The sequence below is a fragment of the Sus scrofa genome, chromosome 13, assembly GCF_054392235.1.
Source record: "Sus scrofa isolate SSC_HxYL_T2T_F1_AM1 chromosome 13, Sscrofa_HxYL_maternal_Yorkshire_Landrace_v2.0, whole genome shotgun sequence".
In the NCBI taxonomy this organism is placed as follows: Eukaryota; Metazoa; Chordata; class Mammalia; order Artiodactyla; family Suidae; genus Sus; species Sus scrofa.
The window spans coordinates 95,792,571-95,819,255 of record NC_139395.1 but is presented as its reverse complement, the minus strand read 5'-3'; the positions used below and the strand labels follow the sequence as shown (position 1 = coordinate 95,819,255).

The following is a 26,685-nucleotide window of genomic DNA, read 5'->3' as shown; positions in this document are numbered from 1 at the left end:
TATCTTCCTCATGCTCTGCAAGAATGCTTATGGGTTTATCTTCACGTAAGGCTGAATTTCCCCATTTAACCCACCTTCTCGCCTCTTACTTTATAATGTTCCATAATGAAAAAAAAAAAAAGGCCTTCACAGAGCTTATCTCTTAGAAGTATGAAAGAGCCAATTTTTTTTTCTGCCCAAGTAGCTCATAATGTAGCAGACAAACTGTCAGAAAAAATAGACTTTATCATGGTGAAAGCCTCAGCCTGGCACCCATCTATCATAAAGCAATCTTTCAGAAATCTTGAAAACCTTCATTAAATTTCCTGTCTTTCTCCTGACAGTTATAAAATGTTAACAATATTACTCATGATTCAGGCATCTTCAGAAAGTCTTTGTCCAATCCCTCCCCCACCCACCCATCCCCTTTCTTTGCCAAAATCGATGGAAACATGAGACACACATCCCTCCGGGGGCCTGGCCCTTGCAGGAGGTTAGAGGAGGGATCAGGCATCATCTTGATGGCAATAGGCAGGCTCTCCAAGCTACAAACTGCAAGGGCAAAATGGCATGTCCTCCAGATTCCTCCTCCAAAAGCCACACCCACTTTGAAGGTCAAGAGCACAACCCTGTCCTGCCATTAGCAACTACCTCCCCATTCTTTTCCTTTCCTTTTTCTCTCATCAGTCTATGAAGTTACAAGCCTTCATCTGCCTATGATATGTGAGTAGTGGGAACAGTGGGTCACACATCTTCTCACGTCTGTGGGTCATCTTTCTAGAGGGAAAATTCCCCTACGACATTGCCCGTCTACTTCTGCAACCACAAGGGCTGCTTCAGCAATATACCATCTCTCAGGGTCTTGTATTGAGATGACACCAAGGAGCAAGGCCATAAGGAAATATAGAATCCATTCCAGGAATTAGAAGAAGCATACAGCTTTGAGAGCACAAGCTGATATGAGAGGCGCAGGTGGTGACAAAACAACCAAGCCCAAGCCTGGGCTTTGTGGAGGTTTCCAGACATGTCCTTCAAATGGGCAGAGCCCAACCACACTAAGCCATCATCTCACCTGCAAAAGGAACTGGTGCATCTTTATCCAGGGCGACCAGTGGTGGGTCCAAAATGACTGTGTCATTGTTCTCTGTTATGACTCCATGATACGAAGTCTCAATCCATGGCTTGTGTTTGTTCACTAGAAAATAATGGATACAAGAAAACAAAAAGATTGACATTTGAGATCATCATTTGAATAACTAATCCATAATAATATTATAAATACTGCCAAATTCTATTTTTTTTATTTCTAGATGCCCAGTATAGATAGAGATTTTAAAGAATTGATCAAAAGTTTTAATTCTCAAGAGGGAACCCTCCTACTCTGTTGGTGGGAATGTAAATTGGTACAACCACTATGGAAAACAGTATGGAGGTACCTCAGAAAACTAAATATAGAACTACCATATTACCCAGCAATCCCACTCTTGGACAAAACTTGGACAAAACTTTCCTTGAAAAAGATACATGCACCTGTATGTTCATGGCATCACTATTCACAATAGCCAAGACATGGAAACCACCTAAAAGTCCATTGACAGATGAATGGATTAAGATGTGGTGTATATACACAATGGAATACTACTCATCCCTAAAAAAGAACAAAATAATGCCATTTGCAGCAACCTGGATGGAACTAGAGACTCTCATCCTAAGTTAAATAAGTCAGAAAGAGAAAGACAAATACCATACAATATCACTTACATCTGGAATCTAACATATGGCATAAATGAACCTTTCCGTAGGAAAGAAACTCATGGACTTGGAGAACAGACCTGTGGTTTCCAAGGGAGAGGGGGAGGGATTGGGATGGACTGGGAATCTGGGGTTAATAGATGCAAACTATTGCCTTTGGAATGGATAAGCAATGAGATCCTGCTGTGTAACACTGGAGACTATATTTAGTCACTTGTGATGGAGCATGATGGAGGATAATGTGAGAAAAAGAATGTATATATGTATGTGTGACTGTCACTTTGCTGTAGAGCATAAAATTGACAGAACACTGTAAAACAGCTATAATGGAAAAATAAAAATGATTTGGAAAAAAGTTTTAATTCTCAAATATTACTATCAATTAATAGATGTTTTGGTGTTAAAGTCCATGATCAATCAACAAACGTGCAGATTACAACTGTGTGCTGGCATTTCTGACTTCAGCCTTATATGATCCATCATTAGGAGGTGATACTGAATTTTATAGATAGATGATAGATAGATAGATAGATAGATAGATAGATAGATACCAACATATGTGTAAAGATACAACAATTGAATATTTGTTTAAAGATTATGTCTATAAAATGGTCTAAATTACCTAAGTTGCTCTTCAATGATTTGACCAGCTGAAATATATACTATATAATGTGTGATTAATACACTTAAAATACATTTCAAATATATGTTACTAGTTGAGGTGTCTCCCAAAAAAAGACAGATTGGAATCCTAATTTCCAATGTAAATTCATTTGAAGATAGGGTCTTTACAGAGGTAATCAAGTTAAAATGAGGTTATTAGGGTGGGCTCTAATTCAAAACGACCAGTGTCCTTATAAAAAGTGGAAATTTGGATACAAAGACAGACATGCACACAGGGAGAACACCATGTAAACACTGAAGTTGTGCTGCCATAAGCCAAGAAACTACCAAAAGCTATCAGAGAGATCGTCGGGGCAATCATGGTACTGCGGACAATTTGATTTCAGACTCTTGGTCTCCAGAACTGTGAGACAATAAACTCCTGTTGTTCTAAGCCACCTAGCTTTGTTATGAGCAAATGAATATAAAATAATGTAAAGCCAACCAGTACTAAGACATCATACCAGGATTGGTATAATAGTCCTATGTGAGAATCTAACCTGGTGACTATCTTGTTTCCGCTAATTCCATCTCCTTGATTTGTTTCTGGACCAGCTCCCCTATCTGGATAGCTGCAGTGCCCTCCTGATGGTCTTCTAGTAAGAGGTCTTGTCCCCACTCTAGTCCATCCTCCACACTGGCATTAAGAGTGAACTTGTTACAGTCTTCATCTAATTCCTCAACTGGGAACTCCTTGGTTTGTCTTTTTATTCCTCCACGGAAGTCTGGGTGTACAGTAGCTGCTTTAGAAATAACAGGGACAGGGGTTCCTATTGTGCCTCAGCAGGTTAAGAACCCAACACAGTGTCCATGAGGATGTGGATTCAGCCCCTGGCCTCGATCAGTGGTTAAGGATCCAGGATTGCTGCGAGCTGCAGTGTAGGTCACAGACGTGGCTCAGATCCCAGATTGCCATGGCTGTGGTGTAGGTCAGCAGCTGCATCTCCAATTCAATCCCCAGCCTGGGAACCTCCATATGCCACACATGTGGCCATAAAAAGAAAAGATGAAAAAGAAATAAGAAATAAAATAACTGATTAGAGGGAGCCCCAGAATTATCAAAGGTGTCCTGATGCCAATCCTCACACCTGCTTCACAGTGTAAGAGGTGTTGTCACATACGTAATGCTCCCTGTAGCAACTTGAGTGGTAGGTGTGATCATTATGAAAATGATAAAGAAACTACTTTCCTAAGGTGTAACTTTCCTAAGATGGCCACAGGGCTGATTACTAACAATTGTGAAAACCTAAAACTCTTTGGTACTTCACGATACCCAAAAAGTGTGCATGCATGCACACGCACACACACACTTCTATTACAATATATGTAATTCCCGTTATACTATATAACCCACATTACAATATATTATACACACAATACGATTATAAATTGTTTCAATAGCCATGGCAAAGAAGGAGCTTATACATAGATTTGAGAACAGCTCTATGGTGGTGTCTCCTGCTTCCCCCTCCATTAAGCTTAAAAGGCCAGTTAAGCACTGTTCCAGGATTAGTAGGACCACCATTCTACCCTTTGTCACCCATTCCACAGCAGTTGTGAACTAACCCAGGGACAGCTTAGTGGGGCAGGGACATATGCATTGCTATTCTCAGGACTTAGCCTCTGAGACCTATTTCTGATGATTGAATCATGCCCAGGGCAGAGAGCTGCTCTGCCTAGAGCAGGTCTTAATGGGCAGCAGGCTCATCCAGGCTCACGTGTTGGCATTCAGACCGGCGCTTCATTATGGACCCTGAAAGAATTACAGCCACTCTGGGCTGTCCACACACTCCTTTGCTCTTTTATTAGCCATCAACACAAATGCAATGTAAATAATCTGCAACTGTTGGGAGAAACAATTCATCTTTTTTCCCTTTAATTAAGCCTATGGGCCTATTCATTAGAAATGTGTACAGAAGATATGCCAGGAGCTCACCCAGTGTTTCAAATTCATGTGCCACTTGGCTCAGTGGCAGACAACGGAATCTAGCATCCCAGTGGCTGAGTTTCAGCCCTGGCCTAGCCACTTCAGGGCTGATCTTATGCAAGCCAGTTGGCCACTCAATGTCTCAACTCCCTCAGCTTTAAAATGGGGAGCAGACACCACCCACAGAGTTTTCATTTCATTCAGATGTCCTGGGCTGGGCACACAGCCCCTGACCTTTCATTACTCAAACTCGACCCTCTGATCTCTGGGCCGAGACAGTGTCTGCAGGAAGGGTGCTTTGCAGACCCTGAAGTTAAGAAATTGAGGCTTCTGCCTCCTTAATGGGGAGTCTCCTCTCTATCACTACTATCCTTAGTGGAGTTTGTACCACACTTTAGGCACTTTACATATGTTCATTAATCTTCACAGCAATCCCTCTAGCTAAGACTTTGTATTTCATTGTGCAGGTGAGGAACTAAGGCTCAGAGGGGTTTAAATGTTCCCTTTATGTAAAATAAGAAGGCTCATATCCCTAAAATTTCTTAATTTCCTCCCCACTTTCTAACTTCCTTCGGATCTTTTCTTTGTCAAGGTTGATAAATATTTACATTTATTTTTATGGCCGTGCCCACGGCATGTGAAAATTCCTGGGCCAGGGATCAAACCCGTGCCATAAGGGTGACCTATGCCACTGCAGTAAACAACGTCGGATCCTTAATCCACTGTGCTGCAGAGAACTTCTAAGGCTTTGCATTTCTGAGGAGTAACCAAAATTTTATCTTCTTCACTTTGTGTGTAGATAAAATTCTAAGGGTTATAAACCAGTAAGTTATATCTACATTATTCTAACTATGAGGATACCATTCATGGCTGAGCCAAGTATTGTGCAAGGATTATTTTTCTTTCTTAGTGATTCAACAGTCATTTCAAGAATACCATTCCTCAGGAGTTCCCCTTGTGATAAAATGGAAACAAATCCAACTAGTATTCATGAGAATGCAGGTTCAATCCCTGGCCTCGCTCGGTGGGTCAGGGATCCAGTATTGCCATGAGCTGGGGTATAAGCCACAAATGTGGCTCAGATCCCGCATTGCTGTGGCTGGCATTGCTGTTGCTGTGATGTAGGCAAGCAGCTGTAGCTCTGATTCAACACCTAGCCTGGAAACAGCCACATGCCAAAGGGTGTGACCCTAAGAAGCAAACAAAACAAAACAAACAGACAAAAAAACCCACCATTCCTGGAGTTCCTGCTGTGGTGAAGTAGGTTAAGAACCTGACTGTGGCAGCTTATATCACGGTGGAGGCACAGGTTCAATCCCTGGGCAGGACACAATGGTATAAAGGATCAGGCATTGCTGCAGCTGTGGCCTAAATCTCAGCTATGGCTCAGACTCAGTCTTTGGCTTGGGAACTTCCATATGCCATAGGTGCAGCCATTGAAAAAAAAACAAAACAAAGCACCATTCCTTGTATCTAGACCAACTGGATTCTTGATTTGTTCATTCCATCAAATGGCTGAATCATACTTCTTTTTATTTTATTATTTTATTTTATTTATTTTATGTATTTTATTTTATTTTTTGCTTCCTGTGGCATATGGAAGTTCCCAGGCTAGGGATGGAATCAGAGCTATAGCTGCCAGCCAACACCACAGCCACAGCAATGTGGGATCTGAGCCGTGTCTTCGACCTATACCACAGCTCACGGCAAAGCCAGATCCTTAGCCCACTGAGCAAGGCCAGGGATTGAACCTGCCACTTCAGGGTTACTAGTCGGATTTGTTTCTGCTGCACCATAATGGGAACTCTCATACTTCATTTTAATTTGCACTGTATTTGGAACCAGCCTGTCCTGTGTGTGTGTGTGTGTGTGTGTGTGTGTGTGTGTATTTGTTGTTGTTATTTTCTGAACTTGATGATTGTCTTTTTATTTCTGTTGAGTAATGAAACACAGGAATTCTTCCCCATATCTCAACCATATTATAGTTTTTTAATCTTTCTATCTACGGCTCATTCCTCATTTATAAAATGGAGATATTTTCTTCATAGGAATATTGTGAAAGCTCCATGATTATCTAGGCAAATCTAGTACCCCTGACATGACTAGGTATTTAAATACTTACTCTTAAGTTCCCCGAGCTCATTTCATATTTCTGAGTAGTTGAAGTGTACCTTATACTCTCAGATGTAGTTAGCCCAGCTTCATCCATTCAACAAATATTTATGAAGTAGTACCTAAAATTTGCACAATTAGTCTTAGCATATGTATTAAAATGGAGGAAAATGTCCCTGAAAAAAAGCATTTGAAAAAATTCAACATCCACTCATACTTCAAACTATCAGCAAATGAGGAATAGAAGGAAACTGTCTCAATCAGATAAAGAGTTTTAGAAAAACCTATAGCTAACACCACTCTTAATGATTAAAGAGTGAATGTTTTCCCACTCAGATTGGAAATGAAAAAGTAAAATTGTCTATTTCCAGGGACTAGGATGATCCATGAAGCAAATTCTATAGAATCTACAAAAATGCAACTAGAACTAGTAAATAAGTGAGTTTAGGATGGCCATAGAATTGAGTATATATAAATCAATTGTATTTCTATGTAGTAGAAATAAACAATCGGAAATAAAAAGTTAAAAATAATATAACGGCATTAAAAATGAAGATGCTCAACATCGCTAATTATCAGAGAAATACAGATCAAAACTACTATGAGGTACCACCTTACACCAGCCAGACTGGCCATCATCAAAAAGTCTACAAACAACAAACGCTGGAGAGGGTGCAAAGAAAAGGTAACCCTCTTACACTGCTGGTGGGAATGTAATTGGTATGGCCACTATGGAAAACAGTATGGAGGTTCCTCAAAAGACTAAAAACAGAACTACCATATGATCCAGCACTCCCACTCCTGGGCATCCATCTGGAGAAAATCATAATTTGAAAAGATGCATGCATCCCAATGTCGACTGCAGCACCATTCACAATAGCCAAGACATGAAGCAACCCCATGTCTATGGACAAAGGAATAGATAAAGAAGATGTGATACATATATACAATAGACTATTACTCAGCCATAAAAAAGAATGTAATAATGCCATCTGCAGCAACATGGATGAACCCAGATATTATCATTCTAAGAGAAGTTAGACAAAGACAAACATCACAATACCACTTATATGTGGAATCTAAAAAAGGGATACTAACAAATTTATTTGCAGAACAGAAACAGACTCACAGACCTTGAAAAACGCATGGTTATCAAAAGGGACATGTGGTGGGGGGGATGGACTTGGGGTTTGGGATTGGTATACGTACACTGAGGTACATGGAATGACTGGCCAACGGGACCTGCCATATAGCACAGAGAACTCTACTCAATACTCTGTGATGATCTATGTGGGAAAAGAATATGAAAGAGAATGGATGTGTATACATGTATAACTGAATTGCTTTGCTGTACAGCAAAATTTATCACAAACTTGTAAATCAACTATATGTTAATAAGACTTCAAAAAATGAAAAAAAAAAAAAAAGATCACTACACTGAAAACACTGCTATTTTGCAGAATTTAATGAAGACCTAGAGCGGTCTTAGTGGAGAGATAGGCAGTGTTCCATGGTTTGGTAGACTCCATATAGTTAAGATGTAAATTTCCCCTAATTGATCTATATAGTATCAATGCAACCCAAGTCAAAGTAATAGAAGAATTTCTTTAAACGAATAAGGTAATTCTAAAATTTATACAGAGATAAAAAAGACGTGATATAGGCAAAACAACTTTGAAAAAGAAGAGCAAAGATAGAGGACTTATACTACCTGATATTTTAAGACTACTGTAAAGTTACTCTAATTAAGGTAGTGTCATATTAACATAAAGACAGACATATAGATCAATAGAAAGAATGTGCAGAAAAAGACACATAAATACATGGTCAATTAATTTCTGAAAAAGGTTCCAAGATAATGCAATGGGGTAAAAGATAGTGCTTTCATTAAATGCTGTTTTGGATATTACATGCAAAAAAAAATGAACTTCAATCCTACTGCATCTATACATAAAACTCATTTCTAAATAGATCATGGTCCTATATGTAGAAGTTAAAATTTTAAAACCTTTAAAAGAAAGCATAGGAACAAAACCCTGAGTGTCTTTTGGTTAGGTGAAGATTTATTAGAAGGGACAAAAACCAGTATGAATCATGTAAGATAAAGTTGGTTCATCAAATGCTATAAAAATTATAAATTTCTATTCTTGGAAAATAATTTTAAGAAATATTTTTTAAAATTACAGACTGGGAGAAAATATTCAAAAACATCGCATAAGAGACTTGTATCCAAAATATATAAAGAACTCTGACAATGCAAAAATAAGACAAATAACCTATTTTAAAAAAAGCAAAAATTTGAACACACCTGTCACCAGAGTAAACAAATGCACAGCAAATAAAAACAAGAAAAGATGTTCAATAATAGCAGTTATCAGGAATTTGTAAGTTAAAGTCCCTACTGGATATCACCAAGTCACCACTAGAAATATTAAAATAAGAATGACAAGACCAAGTTCTTATGAAGAGGTGAAGCAACTGAAACTTTCATCCACTGTTGGTAAGAATGTAAAATAATGCAGTCACTTTGGAAACAGTCTAGCCATTTCTTATAAAATGGCTCAGCAATTTCCTTCCTAGGATTTACCCAAGAGAAATGAAAACATAAATTAGACAAAACACTGGTAGGTAAATGTTCATAGAATCTTTATGCAGAATAGTGCCAAAGTGGAAACTAAAACGGCCATCAACTGTGAAAGGATAAACAAATGGCAGCACATCCCTATGATGCACACCTATGCAGCAATAAAAGGAAATCAACAACTGATCCATACAATGAAATGAATGGATCTCCAAAGCATTTCTCGGGTGAAATGAAAGAAGTCAAACACCAAAGACTCCATGCTGTTTGATGCCATTCATATGACCTTCTAGAAAATGTCTAAGTATAAAGACAGATAACAGACCAGTAATTGCTAGGGTCTGGGGGTAAGATGCCATTTGCTTGCAAAAGGATGCAAAGGAATCTTCTTGGATGATGGAATTGTTCTGTATCTTGATTGTGGTGATGGTACACCTCTAAGTGCCTTTGTTAAAATTTATCAGTCTGCATTTTTACAAAGAGTGAACTAGGAGTGCTCCTCGTGGCTCAGCAGGTTAAGAATCTGACTAATATTTGTGATAAGGATGTGGGTTCGATCCCTGGCCTCACTCAGTGGGTAAAGATCAAGTGTTGTCTCATAGGTTGCAGATGCAGCTCTCAGTTCGGATCCCATGTTGCTGTGGCCGTGGCCTGGGCTGGCAGCCACAGCTCTGATTAGACCCCTAGGAAATGGGAACTTCCATTTGCTGCAGGTATGGCCCTAAAAATGAAGGAGAAAATTTTAAAATTAAAAAAAAAATAAAAAGAGTGACTTGTACTGTGAATAAATTATAACAATAAATATGGGACAAGAACAAGGTCCTTTTCCTCCAGAGACAGTCAGATGAGAAATGGACCCATGATACCACTCTGGCAAGAGGTAGGTAAGAAGAGGAAATGCAGAGGGCTATGGAAAAAGAGAGGAGAAACACTCACCCAGCCATGGTAATGCAGAATTACCTCCCAGAGAAAGAGATTCTAAGCCACGGGCAGTAGGAATTAAGCAAGGATCCACATCCTTGTGGAGGACCCCAGGCAGAGGAGTATCAGATGGGCAAAGGCCCAATGGGAAAAGCACCTGCTGTACCAAGGGGGCAAGGAATGAGAACAGTTAGGTTTGGTTGGAGAACATAGTTTGAGGGAGCAAGGTGCACCAAGACATTCGACTGATGGAGCCGTCTACATCACCCAGGGCTTAGAGGCTGGTACAGGATCAGTCCAGGAGCTACTTTCAAACCCTGGCTTCAAGAGACAAGAGACACTGGAAAACCATTACCTTGCCAGAAAGAAGCAACAGGTGCTGTGGCTTGGCTGTAATTTCTTATTTCACTGCTTCCTTTCTCTGTCAAATGTTTTGCGTCTTTGTTCCAGCAGACCAAGGCTAGTCACATGGCTCCATTTGGTTGTAACTTCAGAAGAACTGACTTTTATCAGCTCTTCACAAGATAATGGCCCTGTTTACAGTACAACTCTCCCCGAAGCTGAGCTCTGTCACATCATGCCCCCTGAGGACATGCTTCTTGCCTCTGTTTTGTCTCCTTTCCATGTTGTTTCAGCATCTAGAAATGCCTGTGTCTTTGCACTCATATAGAGGAAACATCGGTGTGATGTTTCTGCTCCATTTACAGAGAAATTAGGTCTTGCCACTCAAGGCGCCTTGACCTAGAGCACAGACACATCTTTATCCTTGGCTCTCTTCTCTCTGCTTCCACCTCTGAAAAACTGCATTAACACTCAATCCAAGCAGCAGGGTCCGGTGATGACATACCCTTTGAATCTTTCTGCTTACATCCTACAGTTGACCCTCTGGCCATGGCTAGCTCCTCGAGACTCAGAACTCCAATACTTCTCCTTGGGTAAAAGTGAATTTTGAGTAAACACATACCATACTGATTGCAAAATGTTACAGTGAGGTTAACTGTACTCCAGTAAAGAGGTCATCCTAGTGATCAGACTCCATCCCCTGGTAGAGTAAGTCCCCCAGGCACTAGACATCCATCCCAGTCCAGGCAGCTCCACAAGGGGATGGAGTCAGAAGGGGAAATTGGGCATGGCAGGAAAAGAAGTCTGATCACTAGAATGACCTCTTTACTAGGGTGCAGTTAACCTCCCTGGAGTAGGCAAGGCCAGTTGATTAGCTCTCGAAACTTTCCTTTAAGAGGTTCAGAAACTATAATGGATCTGGCGATGGGCACTTGAGATGAAAGCTCATAAGGAACCGGTGCTGGTGTTCACACAATGATCATCCCCCCCAATGTTTAGGGGGAGCCAGAAAGCCCCCAAAGTCAGAGAAAGCTCATCAGTCAGGAACAGAGGATCTGGGAGCCAATATACAGAGAAAAGAGAAGCTCCTCCAAGCAGCTGCAGGAGATAAAGGGGCTTCCCCCATGCCTGCTCCCCAGTTCAGGACCTGCTCACCCTTCCCATACCTGCTCTGGGGTTTCTGCAGACGCCAAGTGAAGCCATTCAATAGTCCTTCCCCCAACCACCACTTTTAAATTTGTACTAGTTTGAATGGGTGTCTGTTCTTGCAATAAAATGACCCCTAACTATAATCACTGTGATAGTATTTTAAGAAGTAGTTTTATCCCCTGCTTCAGAGTGAGGGTGGGATAGGATCCATGTCTAGGTAGAGGTAAGCCTGCCTAAGGGCAAATCTGGTCCTGAGATTCCCTGCCCAGGATCTGTCAGCAGCTCTCCCGCCCTCCACCCTCGAGATCAGAGAAGCCACCCAAAGACACCAGCTCCCTCCACAACCCATGATTTTGCCCTCATTGTGCTGTCTACCCCTCTCTACACTCCTTTCTCCTGGCTCCTGCCTGTTCAACCCTCCAGATGCAGCCCCAGCCCCGCCCCCTCCAGCCGTCCTCCTCTGTACCCTTCCTCACTCTGCACTGCCTGTTCTCAGGCCATAGGTCTGTTGCATGGCCACTAGCTGTTTCTTTGTCCCTCCTTCCCCCTTTTCTGGGAGAGGGAGCATCGTAGTCACAATGAGGTCCACAGATCCTGACACAGTGCCTGGCACCTTAATAAGTGAGGTGAGCACACTTCTGCCTTCCCGGCACCTCTAAGGTCTGAAGCAATTAGCAGCACTTTTGATTCCAGTGAGCAAGTATTCCTACATAACCCAAATAGAAAGAGGGCGTGCCTAGCTAAACATAGGGTGACATGTGCCATCACTTAATTAGAGGCAATGTATACCTCTCGCTAGAGGTACCAATTAGGGAGTTTTAAATGCAAATCCCATGTGTGTGACTCATACATGCAAAGATTCATAGAAGATGAGGGTTACATTGCACTGTTTTAATTGGGTTGAAAAATGGGTTGAAAAAGCATTTGAGGAAAAGACAGCTGAGTCATTAATCCTTAACTACTTGATGGGTGCTTTTAGTCAGGATGGACCAGTGCTTCCCTTCAATTCCTCCCTCCTTTCCTTCTATCCATCGATTTATCCACCATTCCTATTTTTTTCTTTCTATCCGTCCATCATTTTTCATCCATAAATACTCAATTGTTTAGAGTGTGGGTTCTCTCAAGGTCATTAACTAAACTGGTCCAGCCTGGGGATGAACCATATACCATTATCCCATTGGGTACTGGCAGGTGGTGGATCAGGAGCAAAGCTAGGAAGAATTGCGTCATGGGGAATTGTGTTACTTTTCCAAAAGTGGGATTTTTCAGTTGACTCTGTGCAAGCCATCCAGATAAAGCCAACTGCCCAAAGCTTGCCCTAAGGGGACCCTGAAATTGGGTGCAAGGGGCACTGGGCTTAATGTCCTGGTTCTGTTACTATGTAATCAACAGGTATCTTAGTCAAGTCCTTCAATCTTCCCAGACTTTTGTTCACTCTCCTTTATAAAATAGAGGTAATACCAATCCTGGATGGTTATGGGAAGCAAGATAAAGTGAGACCCCAGGTCAGAGCTGACTCAGTGACAAACACCTTATAGGTTCCCAGTCAAGGCCCTTTGAGTGCAAATCTCAACACCCACAGCCTGTGGCCAGGACCCACAAGGGACCCATTGTGCCCTGGATGGACAATACCCAAGTTACCCTATGCACTTACTGGTGGGCTGGGGAGATTAGATTAAGTCTGTGAAGAAGACTGGGAGCCATTCAGAAAAATAATCTCAGAGTAGGAAGCAGGGGAACAGACTGTGATGGTTTAATGTTCCTATTCAATTGTTAGAGCCAACTCATTTTCCCAAGCAAAATGTCTTACCTGCTCAACAACATTATTGGACTGAAGTGTGCGCTAAATTGTTATATCTGTAATTCCCCAAGACTGTTATCACTTCCCTAGCTCATCCTTCGCTGCATTTTAAACATCTTTAACCCCTAAAACCAGCCCATTACTTACTTTGGAACTGATGCTACTAAATGTAATTGTCTGCGTCTCTTTCTGTAATTGCCATTGCTCAGCCATCACCACTGTATAACTAATCAGGAATGGCCACACCGGAGGGCCTACTATGTGCCAGGCTCTAGAGATGTGATCTCATTACATCCTCGTAACTGCCCCTGTGGGAGGGCTGCATGGGCCCCTTTTCATGGATGAGGTTATGGAGGCTCAGGGAGCTTAAGGTAGTCATTCAAGGTCATGGTCCCTAATGGAAGAATTGAGGGTTATTCCCACACAGGTTATTCCTCCTCCTGACCAGAGCTCAAGGCAGTAGCACACATTGTTTCTATCCTCTGTGTGTCAAACTTTGGACCAAGGGTCTGAGGGGGCACAAGGAAAGATGAGAGCCAAGACTGAACTAACTGGAGAACAGTCAGAGTCCCCCAGAGAAGTAAAACCAATAAGAGACAGAGATGGAGATGATCAAGATGGAGATGGAGATGGATATAGAAATACACATATACACATACATATACATGTGTGTATATATGTGTATCTGCATGTATATTTAAGTATATATAAAAAAAATTGGTTCACATGATTATATGGCTGGCAAATCTAAAATCCATGGGGCAGGACTGAAGACTGGAAGCTCAGGCAGGAGTTGATGCTGCAGTCTTGAGGCAGAATTTCTTTTTTCCGAGAAAACCTTTTTTTTTTTGCTGTTGTTGTTTTTTGTCTTTTCTAGGGCCACACCCATGGCATATGAGGGTTCACAGGCTAGGGGTCTAATTGGAGCTATAGCTGCCAGCCTACACCACAGTTCATGGCAACGCCAGAAGCTTAGCCTACTGAGCGAGGCCAGGGATTGAATCCAAAACCTCATGGCTCCTAGTCGGATTAGTTTCCACTGAGCCACAATGGGAAATCCGAGAAAACTCAGTTTTTGCTCGTACAGCCTTTCAACTGATTGAACAAGGCCCACCCATATTATTGGGGATCACCTCCTTTACTTAAAATCAATTGCCTATAGATGTTAACTACAGCTCCACAATACCTTCATAGCAACATCTAGATGAGTGTTTCACTGAATAACTGGATACTATAACCTAGCCAAATGGACACATGAAACTAAGCATCACACTCACCAAAGAATCTTTTTAAAATGTTATATGCAAAATGAGTAAGAAGATTGGATGTGACAGAGCAAATTCCTTTTAACCTCAGATAGAAACACTGATTTTTTTGTTTCTCTACTGGCAAACTAATAAATAAAACCTTTGTGGCTTTTGCTATCAACTTTGTTCTAGAGGGTAGCAATTGTGAGATACACTTTTATTGCAAATTCCATTTCATGCCTTAGATCCCAAGATGTTCAGAACAACAAATGGCAATTATCTGGTTTACAGTATATTCACTGCAAAATGTGCACCAGCTTCTCAATGCTTCAGAAAGAAAGCACTGGCAGGCCAATTTCACGTCTTATTTATGTGGACTGTTATCTGCACTTCTGGCTCCTTCCTGGGAAGTTGGGCTATTATAGGGACAGGATAGGCAAGAAAAGCCTCCCCTCCACTCCTGCCAAACACAGGATCATCACAAAGCCGAAAGCCAAGTACCCTGGGTCACCCTCGCTATCAGCCCTGGGTATCAGGGTATCAGACAAAGTGGTTCCCTTTGCATTTAAATTGTATTACCTGCACGCTCACCTGCTCAGCTCGGCTCAAGCGCCACTAACTCAGGGAAACATTCTCTGACCCTTCTCTTCTTCCCCACTCCTAAAGAGATCCCCCAGACTGAATTAGCTCTCTCCGGGTCCTCCCACAGCCCCCTGCCTATCCACAGCACATCAAGGACTAAACTGGGCTGCCGATATCATTTTGTGTCTTTCCACTACCAGATGGTTGGGAAAGGTGCTGGCTCTTCTATGCCTGTATCTCTAACCCTAGCACAATAGTTTTCAAAGTATGGCTTAGGAACCCTTAGGAGGCCCTGAGACCCTCTGAGGGATTCACAAGGTCGGAGCTATTTTTGTGAAAGTACTAAGATACTATTTGCTATCTCTGCCCTCACACTCTTCAGAGGAGTTTTCCAGAGGCCATAGAAGAGGTACCCCAACAGACTGAATCCAGACACAGATGTGAAAAGTCAGCCATATTCTCTGAAGCCAGACATTTGCAAAAATGTGAAACAATGGCACTCTCCTCGTTATTTTTAAATTTGGGATTACAGTTATTTTTAATTAAAAAGTATGTTATTTTGTCAATATGTAATGGGTTTCTAATTTTTAACTGAATTAATAAAGATACATATATTAGATTTTATTAACACTAATGACTAAAGCAATAAATAGCAATAGGTATAATCCACAGAAACAAAAGCTCAGGATCTGTTAAAGACATTTAAGAATCTTTTTTTCCTCCTTTTTATCTTTTTAGGGCTGCACCCATGGCACATGGAGGTTCCCAGGCTAGGGGTCTAATCGGAGCCACAGCTGCCGGCCTACACCACAGCCAAAGCAATGCAAGATCCAAGACACGTCTGTGACCTACACCACAGCTCATGGCAATGCCTGATCCTTAACCCACTGAGCGAGGGCAGGGATCCAACCCACAACTTCATGGCTTCCAGTGGGATTCGTTTCGCAGCATGACAGGAACTCCTAATATTTAAGAATCTTAAAGTGTTTCCTTGACCACAAATTTTGCTGTATGGCCTGGTAAAGGACTTAAAACATAGTGTGTACTACTCATGTAGGAATAAAGAGAAAAGGCAGGAGCAGAGGAACAGAAGGGAGAGTAAACGAAGAGACAGAATCGAGGGAGGGAGAGAAAAGATCTCTAAGCCTACCAAGGCCAGACTCACATAATCAATTCTTAGAGTCAGTTGGGGTAAAGGCCATCCATGTGGTGTCAAGATCAGTTCTTTCTCTGGTGCTGGTTGTGAAAGGAAAGCAATTGTATGGCTAAGCAGCTTGCACACCAACTGTTGAAATGCCATGTAGGTAATAGAGCCTCTGATTTTTCTGGAAAAAGAAGGAAGAGCATCCTCTCTTGCTGTAAGAACTTGAGCGCATGCTGTCAAGGGAATAATTGTCTGCAATCACAGTCCTTATATCACTTGCAACCTGGTTGCAGAAACTGCCATAAGAAGCAACAAACTTCATAAATCATTCCTGCAAAAGGCTTCAAAGGTTAAAAACCTCATGATGAATCTGTGAAATAAATCTAGACTCTGAAATTTCAGAGCGTTTGGGAGGCAACCACTGTATCTCAACAGAGAAATCAGGATCTTAGCAATTTCAGAGGGCAACGCCACTGCGAAAGGTGTCAATTTCTCCCAAAGATAAAAAGAACAGGTGTTTGGCAGCTAGAAGAATCTCTCATCTTTTCCAGAAGAAATGTACAGGATCTCTGATCTGAGAGCTTCCAAGGACCCTGGACCTGGCACATGGCAGGTGCCCAACAAATGTGATTAAAAGATCAAAGAATGAATATGCTCGTAGTGCTCAGGTCAACCATCTGCACAAAGACTGCATTTTATGTGGAATCACTATTCCTCCCAAACTGTAAATTCTCTGAACAAAGATTTCTGGTGTGGACTACTAACTTCTGAGGAACTCTTGTTGATCAGAGAATGTCGCTTTCCACACACACCAACGTTACTTCTGGGGATAACTGCACAGAGGGGAAACGAGGAAATAAAAACCAAAGAGGATGGGTGGACAGATAGAGAGAGGAAATTGGCAAAAAGAGAAATATCAGCCTGGAACAGTTCAGCATGGAATGGGAAGTCCATGGAATTCCATGGGGAATTGAGAAGGTCTCAGGAGGAAAAGTAACTCTGACTCATGAAATCAAATTGTCACAGGGCATGTGGTAGGGAACATGACATGCATATTATCCGTAACAAAGCACACAAATGGACTAGCAATGAACTAATTGAGGGTTGGGAAAGTCTCAAAGATTCTTACGAGCACAGAATGATAAATGGAACTAATTGTGCAGAGCTCATTACACTGAATTTAAGATGAATATCATGCTGGTGATAGTGTATTATTTGGTGTGCTGCATATTAGTGAAAATGGAGAAATTTTAAAGTTACGTGTTAATTCTCAATATAATTTAAAAAATTTTCTGAAACCCTTTTTGTAAAATGTGGGTTGAATTTCTCAACAGGGACACCTCCTCCCACTGCACCTTTCTAAGAACTCAATCCACTTCACAAATGGCAGGGGCAAGACCTCACCTGCTACCCTGCTGGCATCTGGTAGGGTTAATACAGCCCTGTCCCTTCTGAGGTCAGCAAAGGGTGCTAGTCCAGGTCCTCCAAGAAGCAAATGCTAAGAACAAAGATGGGGGTAAATGCACAAGAACTGTGTAAAGGAAAACGCAGTTTAGACCTTGGTGCAAATGTAATCTCAGGGCAGGAGAGAGGAAGAGAAAGTTGGGTGAAAGGTTCTCATACTGACATGCAGTCTACGTGGGACTCTACAAATCCAAAGTTAGCAGTCAGAGCAACTTCATGTCTCCCAGGAGCATTAGTGTCCCCCAGTGTCCCCACACTCCACAGGAATAGCCCGTGGAAGGCAGGGCCTCAGAGCCCAGACAGTTCAATTCCCAGCCTTTGGTTTTATGAGAAAGGGAAAGCAAGGGTGTTCGGCTTTCAAATCTGAGTTACCTGCTCATTTCTTTTTTTATAATCTTTTTTTCTTTTCTTTTTCTTTTTTTTAGGGCCACACCTGTGGCATTAGGAGGTTCCCAGGCTAGGGGTCCAATTGGAGCTATAGCTGCCAGCTTACGCCACAGCCACAGCAGCGCAGGATCTGAGCCGGATCCTGAGCCTAGTCTGCAACCTACACCACAGCTCATGGCAACACCGGATCCTTAAACAATTGAGTGAGGCCAGGGATCAAACCCGCATCCTCATGGATCCTAGTCGGGTTCATTAACTGCTGGCCACAAAAGGAACTCCAGCCTGCTCATTTCTTAAAGATGCATCCATGACCAGGCATAATTTACCATCCCCATTTAAATGTTTAGGAAATGCTTCCCTCTGGCTGCCATTTGGGAACAGGACACAAGTGTTGCTTTCCTCCCTAGACACGGTCCTCACTGCAAGGGCACCATCTCAGAAAATGGCACCGTTATTGATGCTCAAGCAAAAACCTCCGGAGGTGCCTCGATTCTGCCTTTTCCTCAAACAGTCCTTCCGCATCCACACACAATCCATCAGTAGGTTCTGCCGTTTTTACACAGTATAGAATGTGGTGCCCCCCCATCCTTCTACCTGCCAAGATTCTATCCACAGCCAGTACCAGCCCTTGCCTGAACCTCTGTGAGAACCCTCAAATTTGCTTTCCTGTTTTCCCTCTTCTCCCCTACAATCCCTTCTCCACAGAGCTTCTGGAGCAACGGTCCTACAGCAGGCCATGGCCCTCTCTGCTTAGACCCTCTCAAGATGGCCCATCACACTTGGAATAAAGTTGAAATTTCTTCCCATGGTCTACTGGACCCACCCCTGATTCATTCCCACTATTTTTCCTTCCCCACAATGCCCCAGCCACATAGGTTTACTTTTTATTCCTCATACTGACCAAGATGAGTCCCACCTGGGGTGCTTGCTTTTACAGACATTTGCAAAAATGTGAAACAATGGCACTCTCCTCGTTATTTTTAAATTTTGGATAACAGTTATTTTTAATTAAAAAGCATGTTATTTTTTCAATATGTAATGGGTTTCTAATTTTTAACTGAATTAATAAAGATACATATATTAGATTTTATTAACACTAATGACTAATGCCTTTCCCCCATAGCATGACCAGGTGTTGCTCATCACTCTGCCCTCAGCTCAGACCTCAAACAGCCCCTTCCTGGAGACCTCATCTCAACTCTCTCTCCCTGCCCACACAATCTCCCCATTATTCTTTGCATCACAGTGATCACACCCCAAATTACCTTCTCTAAGTCTTGACTCTGTGAGGGTCTGGCCCCTTCTGGATTGGATGCCTGCTTGGTTTTGTCCATCACTGTTTATCCAGAGCTGAGACAGTGCCTGGCCCATGAAAGGCACTGATAAATCCTTGCTCAGTCAGTTAATAAACTGGCCTGCATTGTGACTATCGGTGAGGCCAGGGAAGTGTCTTTTCGACACTAGGCCCCCTCTTGTCAAGCCCTTTCCTGGCTTGGCTCAGCTCTCTCTGGAAGCCCTATTCCCCCACTGAGTTCTCTCCCACCCCCACCCCACCTCTGAGGCTGCCATCATAGCCCTCTGCTCAGCCTCCCCACTGCCCCCCACCCAAGCACCATTGGTGAATGATGCTCAGACTGTATTTCAAGGCTCTCATTTTCATCCAAAGACAGTCTGAGAAATCCAAGGGTCTTTTAGCCTCCAAAGGATGAAACTCTCAGAGAAGTAGTTCAGGAGAGAAGTAATGATTTTGAGAATGACCTCTCTGATTCACCTGTGCCTTGATTTCCTTTTTTTTTTTTTTTAACAGCCACATCTGCAGCATATGGAAGTTCCTGAGCTGGGAGTCAAATCTGAGCTGCAGCTGCAGGCTTACACCACAGCCACAGCAACACCAAATCCGAGCTGCATCTACAACCTATGCCACAGCTTGAGGCAATGCTAGATCCTTAACCCATTGAGAGAGGCCAGGAATCAAACCCATATCCTCATGGACACTATGTTGGGCTCTATTTTGGGAACGCCTTGATTTCCTTTTTAACCTCACCCCACCATCCGCAGAGGTACACCTGATCCTCCTAGCTCTTCCGCAGCATCCGCAGCCTAGGCTGTCAGAGACTGGTTAGCAGAGCTCACCCCAGCACCAGAGGGGGAAGCCCTGCTCAACACTGCTCCTGGGCAGAATGCTGAAGCCCCAAGCCAGAACTGTGGGCACATTCCCACCCCAGGGAGGTATCTCCAGCCTTGAAGACTGACACACACAAAGGCAGAGTATTGCCACGCTTTTGTGGGAGGTGGTTTGTGTTTTTACCTGTCTGGCAAGCCCCTTGTATTCCCTGTGCCAATGGGTGCACCTGCTCCTGCATCCTTATTTCTTTATAAAGCAGCCCCTATCTTCACAGTCTTGGTGACATGGTCCAGAATTGGAGCTGAGAGAAGACATGTAGGTAACGAGGTTCTGGGATGCCCCACCCCCACCCCCAGGGCAGAGGCTAAAACCTCATTTCTTCCTCTACAGGAGTTTAACAATCCCCATACCCTGGCATACAATTCTGAAACTCTCATACACCAGGCTCTCGGAGACGTCACATACCCCAGGCAGGCACCCAAGCTCCACGGCCCATGAGGCCCGGAGCATGAGGGGTTCAGGCTTCCTTTGGGAACATCTGAGCTGAAGTTAGTGCCTGTGGGGACAGTCTTGGTCCCAGGACCTCTCCTCGGGGTCTGTACATAAGAGGCTCTCTTTCAGAATTTCTGGGACTCATGAAGCATTTATATTGCGGAGATGCAGCTTGCCTCCAATGCCACTGAGAATGGAGCCGAAGAAAATGGGATTTCCTAAAGCACAAGGGAAGGGAACTAGCTATAAAGCCCTTTATGATACGAGGGCTGCTTCATCCTAGGAGTTGAAAGAGACAGTGGATTTATCTCCCAGAAAATAACTTTCAAAATGGTTTCCACCAAAACACAGGGCTGGACTAACGGAATGTAACACTGATTGCCCATGTACAGGGTGTAAGGCACAAGTAACAGTTTCATTCAACAGATATTTATTTAATGAGTAACTGTTGTACATAGGAGGGACGATGCTAGGTACTGAAGGTCCTGTACTATGTAATCACACTGGTAATTAAACAGGGATCAGTGCTGAGGAGATGTACAGGATCCTAAAAGAATACACGTTGAGGTGACATGACCTATTTGAGGTTGTTGGAGGGACCACACTTCAAAAGTGACAGGTGAGCTGAAGAGACAGAAGAATGTTCCAAGAAGGGAAAACCTCTGAGAGAGGCACAGCAGACCCATTTGAGAAAGAACTACAAAGAGACAATCGAGTGTGTGTGCTGAGGGAGATACAGAACGGCTTCTGCTTGGAGAAACTCCCAATGACAGAAGGAAATGAGAAGAAGTTTCAGAATTGTAGCATGTGACTGGGTAGCTCAGATGTAATTCTGTAGGAACTTTGGAGGCAGGGGAGGTCAGTAATGACCTTTGGGAGGTGGAGGCTGGTCCTCAGCTGGGTCTTACACAATGAGCTGTGTAGACAGAGAGAAAAGGAGGGTCAAAACCCAGGCTACCCACCTCCACGTCTCCCTTCTCTCCCATCAGTTAATTTGTCTTTTACCATATATATTGTATATAATGTCCCTCATAGAAATGTCTCCTGTGGGTCTGCTTTCCACCCCCCTGCCTAGTCAGAGCCCCATTGTGGAAGAGTGGCCTGTAAAATGCAAGTAGGACCACACCACCTGCTGCTCGCCTCCTTCTAGTAGCTCCCATCGCCCTGTGAATATAGATGACTCCCTAGCCTGGCAAACAGCCTCTCGTTCTGTAATCACCAAGTGCCTCTAACCCCCTGCTTATGGCCTAATCCCCCACATACACACACACTCCTTGAGATACTTCCCATTTCCTGGGTGTGGCCTTCTCTCTCCAGCACTGCCTATGACCAGAGCTTCTCCTAGAGTCTCTGGGGGATACAACACTCTTCCTACATGACCTTATTTCATGGGCCAAAGGTATTCTCAGACACCATTACACAGACACAGACACAGACACAGACACACACACACACACACACACACACACACAGGCAAACCCTCCTGAAGCTATTTATATCTGAAAATGACTTTCCTATAGAAGTTTATTCTTCATCTGATCTCTGGAGACCGAGCAGTGAAAGGTTGCCCAAGCACTTATTGAGCACCTGCTGTGTTTCCAGGCCGACAAGAGCCATCAAGGGAGGCCTGGGGGCTGGCATGGGCCTTGCATTGATCACAATCTAATGTCAACAATATCACCACCAGCAAGGAGGCCCTTTCTAAGATGTTGAGGGAGCTCCCATGTAAAACTAGATCCATGTTGTATGTTTGACTCTGCTGTTGCCATTCTTGGGTTGTTGTCATCAGTGTTTTCCATGATTGGCACACCTATCCTATGTGCCTGGAACTGTACCAAGCCACGGAAGGTGGGCTTCCCTGGAGAGCAGACTCTAAGACAGAGTTTAGGCTACAGGATGTTTCATTAGGAGTGGGCTTGGGGTCACAGCTGTGGAAGAGGAGGAACGGAACCAGGAAGGGCAGAGGGAGAAGTGATGCAGGCTCAGTGAACCCAGCAATGCCCTGGGCTTGAGTGGCCCTTTCTGTGTGGTCCTGGGTTGAGCTGAGATGAAGAGGCCTTTACGATCTTGCATTTAATCAGTCACTGGATCAACAATTCCCCCAGCAGCTGGGACAACTAGTACTTTACTGAAGAGGGGTGTGGGTGGCACATGGCAGGGTTCACCACACAGCTGCTTTCCATATCTCACTTTGGAAACTCACAAACACCCAAGAGGCAGATATCATTTTTACTTTATAGATGAGAAATTGAGGCATAGAGAAAGAATCACCTGACCTAAGTTCTACAGCTGGATTTGAACTCGGTTCTGATTTCTCGGCTAGTGCTTGTGTCACTCTGCAATGTTCACTCCTCCCAAGCAAGTGGGCGGGGGCTCAGAGTGTGTCCCCTGCATGGTCCGAGCATATATTGGACAGTGAGGACCTCCTCTTTGTTGAAATAACCAGGAGGATGGAGGCGGAAGCAGCACGTTTGGATCAGTCTAGGCATAAGTGGATTGTACCACCACATGTACTCATCTATACCTCTCTTGCTGGCATGGGGTCTCATCTAAGCCACATTCAGGACCCCAGGAGAAAGTACCAAGTGTGGGACTCATGGGTGCAATTATCTTACTTAAATAAAAACACAGGAAGCCCAGGTAAATTTGAATTTCAGACTGACAACAAATGATGAATTTAGTATTAATTTATCCAAGCAGTATTTGAGACACACTTCTACTAAAAAGCCATTTGTTTTTTATCTGGCATTCAAATTAACTGGGTGCCTGGTATTTTATCTGTCAAGGTTTCTCACAGGTGAAGAGGGAGGCACGCATCCCCGTCTGCAAGAGGATTTCAAGTAATCTACAGATTCCTCAGACCAAGCTCTCTCCTGGTCTGCAATGCATCTTCCTGCACTCAATGTGTTTCATTGCACAGTTAAAGCTAATGCACCCTTGGGAGAGGGGACCTGTGGGCTACACCTCACCCCCTTGAGGTATTACTGACAGCATGTTTGGGGAGACACACAAGAGAACACAGATGAAGAGAGGAGGTGCAAGGAGTGGACATCACGAAAAGGGGAGGGCTCAGATGAAAGAACAGGCTGATGCTGTGCAGAACAGCCATGAGCATCTCCGTTTTTCTCAGTCAGGCTCCCTGAGAGGGGGTCCCAGTCTTTTAGGAGGGTTCAACTAGCTCCTGGGCTCTCCTCTCTCTAGCTTGGAGAAGAACACTCTATTCCCACCCCCACAACAAATCCCTGCCCACCAGCAACACGTGCACCCCTGACCTGCTTGATGGGCCACCCAGGGTCCAGTGGCCTAGTACCACTGTAGCCAAAACAGACCCAGTGATGCAAACCTCCCAGGTTCCTGCTCAGAGTCTCCTTGCCCTTGGCCTAGATCTCAGTGTTTCTCAGCAGCTCTGTGATATTAAAAGATAATGTACAGTGGAGAACAGAATTGTGGCTGCCAAGGGGGAGGAGGGGAGTGGGATGGACTGGAAGTTTGGGGTTAGTAGATGCAAACCGTTACATTTAGAATGGATGAGCCATGGGGTCCTACTGTACAGCACAGGGAACTATATCCAGTCTCGGGATAGAACAGGATGGAAGATAATATTAGAAAGGGAATGTACGACTGGGTCACGTTACTATACAGCAGAAATTGGCACAACATTGTAAATCAACTATACTTTAATAAAAAAGTATTAACAATACTGAAATGGATGAAACAGAATCACACGAAAAAAATAAAATGTCTAGACCATCAAAAAGGCCATCACGAGTGACCTGAAAGTCTTCCTTTTCCCCCAACTTTCCAAATAAGCCATTCCCTTTTATGATCCAGAGATTCATAAAAATGCATAAGTGAAGGCAACAGCTTAAACAGTTTTCTTTTAGGAGTTTAGCACTAAATACATTAAATGAATTCCTTCAGCCCTTGGACATGAAGCCATTAGATATGGACTATTACTTGCATTATCATTACATTAGAGGGTCGTTATGAAAAATAAAAGTTCTAATCAGCATGAACATTTATAAAGTGCCATGATGGGGAATATGCCAGGCTGGGCTGTCTCAAATATCTGGATGAACCACAGTGAATAATGACTTTGAACAAAAAGAGGTTGAACACAAAGAATCACTTCAACAAATCCCACTCAAAGTCATTAGCAATTAAAGGCTTTAGGGAAAAGGGCAGGTCCACCCCCAGCTCTCCAGCTAAGCAAGAGAGTTCTCTAAGCACTTCTCAGTGGCCTGTGATGACACTCACTGTCTTGACCCTCCTGGCCCAGCCTCCAGGGAAGAAGCAGACCCGACATGGTCCTGACAAGGTTCTAGGCATCCCTCAGAGGTAGCTCAGGGCCACAGCAGGTGGCAAGAAGCAGCTCCATGAGTAGCGTGGTGGACCCGCCACCCCTCTTAAATGCTGTCCTTTCTCACTCATCTGTCTGTTTCTACTGTGACCCTCTATGAGTGATCCTCATTCTAGATGATTCTGGAATGAGCTACATTCACTGCCTCTAATACTGGATGACCTTACAGGGACCTTGGTACCCTCTTGTCATGTGGCAGGGAATGCTGTCGCATGCATGGAAAGTGTGGGCCAATCCCATGGGCTGGATGCCAGGGCAGGTCCTTGGCCAAAGGCTGGATCTGATGGCTCAGCCACCTTGGAGTGGTCAGAAACAAAATGAATGAGTCAGCAAGGGCCAAACCAAGAGAGTAGTCAGGCCAAGGATCCAGTGGGGAGGCTGAACCATTCCTGGAGGCCAGGGATCTCTGAAGGGGGAGGGCTGCATTTGGGGGCCATAGGCAAGGAACAAAGTGGCCATGAGACTGGAGGGTCCCCTCTGAAGGCTGTGCCTCAGGACTCCTTCCATCCTCCTCCAGGACACTCTCTCTGACTTCCCAGGGCGAGCAGCTCCCTCCCCAGGGCACCCACTGGGTCCTGCACAGACTCCTATCTGAGTATGTGGAAATAGTCTCAGTGAATTTTTTACTTCCATATACTGGACTGTGGCCTCTGCTAGGGAAGGGGAGTATCCAGATGCCCTCATCATCCTTCCATCCATCTGTCCATTCGGTTATTCAGTCATTAACTGGCTTAGCAGATTTGTCAACCAACAAGTTCCTTTCACAGTGCCAGGTGCTTACCTTGTTTCTACATCCAGCACCAGAAACAGAGTCTGGCATACAGTAGGTAACAAGTAAATGTTGATGAATAAATGCACAGGTGACCAAAGACTTATTCTGCTAAGGGGGCTGCATTCGCAGGCGGCCCTCTTGCTGGAGGAATGGAGGTGAGGGTTGAGGATGATGTCACTGTGGTTAAAGTCTCTGTGTCCAGACCGATATAAAATCCCCTCTTACCAGCAGCATCTCCTTCACTGCTCCATCCTGGCACACACAAAAAAACTCTTTTATTCCAAGCACTATCAGTCTTTTGGATTAAGGTATTTTCTCCAAGTGTTGCCAATAAAATGTTTACGAGATTACTTTTGCCCCTCTGGAGATGCAATGCAAGTTCTTTTGAAGTTTGTTTCCCCCAATTGAACTTCCTCTGAATTACCTATCTGCTTTGTTTAGCAGAACCTCAAGGAGTCTTTGAGGAGGAGAAGTGCTCCTCATTTGTCTCCTCAGCACTGCCCACTGCATGGAACCCTGTCATTTCACTTCCCCGGGGTGCTGCAGCTCATGCTCTCACTTTGTCTGAGTGATCTCGCCCTTCTGCTTTGTGGCACTACCCTAACCACGCTCTGCTGAGCTTTTGCTATTTCTCTAATACCCCTTTCCTCATAAAAACAACCTGGGTTGCACGTTGCACTTTACAGTTAAATTCTTCCTCCCTTATTGTGTGTTCAGCAACTTTTGGGCATCCCAGCTATTGTAACTTATTACACACTTAGTTGAACTTATTAAATTCCACTTGTCTCCAGTTTTGTTTATTTTCATTTCTGTAATAGAGTCTGTGTCCTTTGGTACAGACTTTTCAACAGGCTTTCTAAGCCAGCGTGGATCACAGGGAATTCG

General features: G+C 43.6%; 1 protein-coding gene across 1 annotated transcript in view; it reads right to left on the bottom strand.

Annotated features, from left to right (window-relative positions):
- Positions 1 to 26,685, bottom strand: part of CLSTN2 (calsyntenin 2) — a 647,862-nt gene that overhangs the window by 399,231 nt on the left and 221,946 nt on the right. Inside the window, exon 2 of the mRNA XM_021071127.2 lies at positions 1,052 to 1,174. Within this exon, the coding sequence (XP_020926786.1) occupies positions 1,052 to 1,174 (123 nt within the window). The remainder of the gene's footprint in view (positions 1 to 1,051; positions 1,175 to 26,685) is intronic.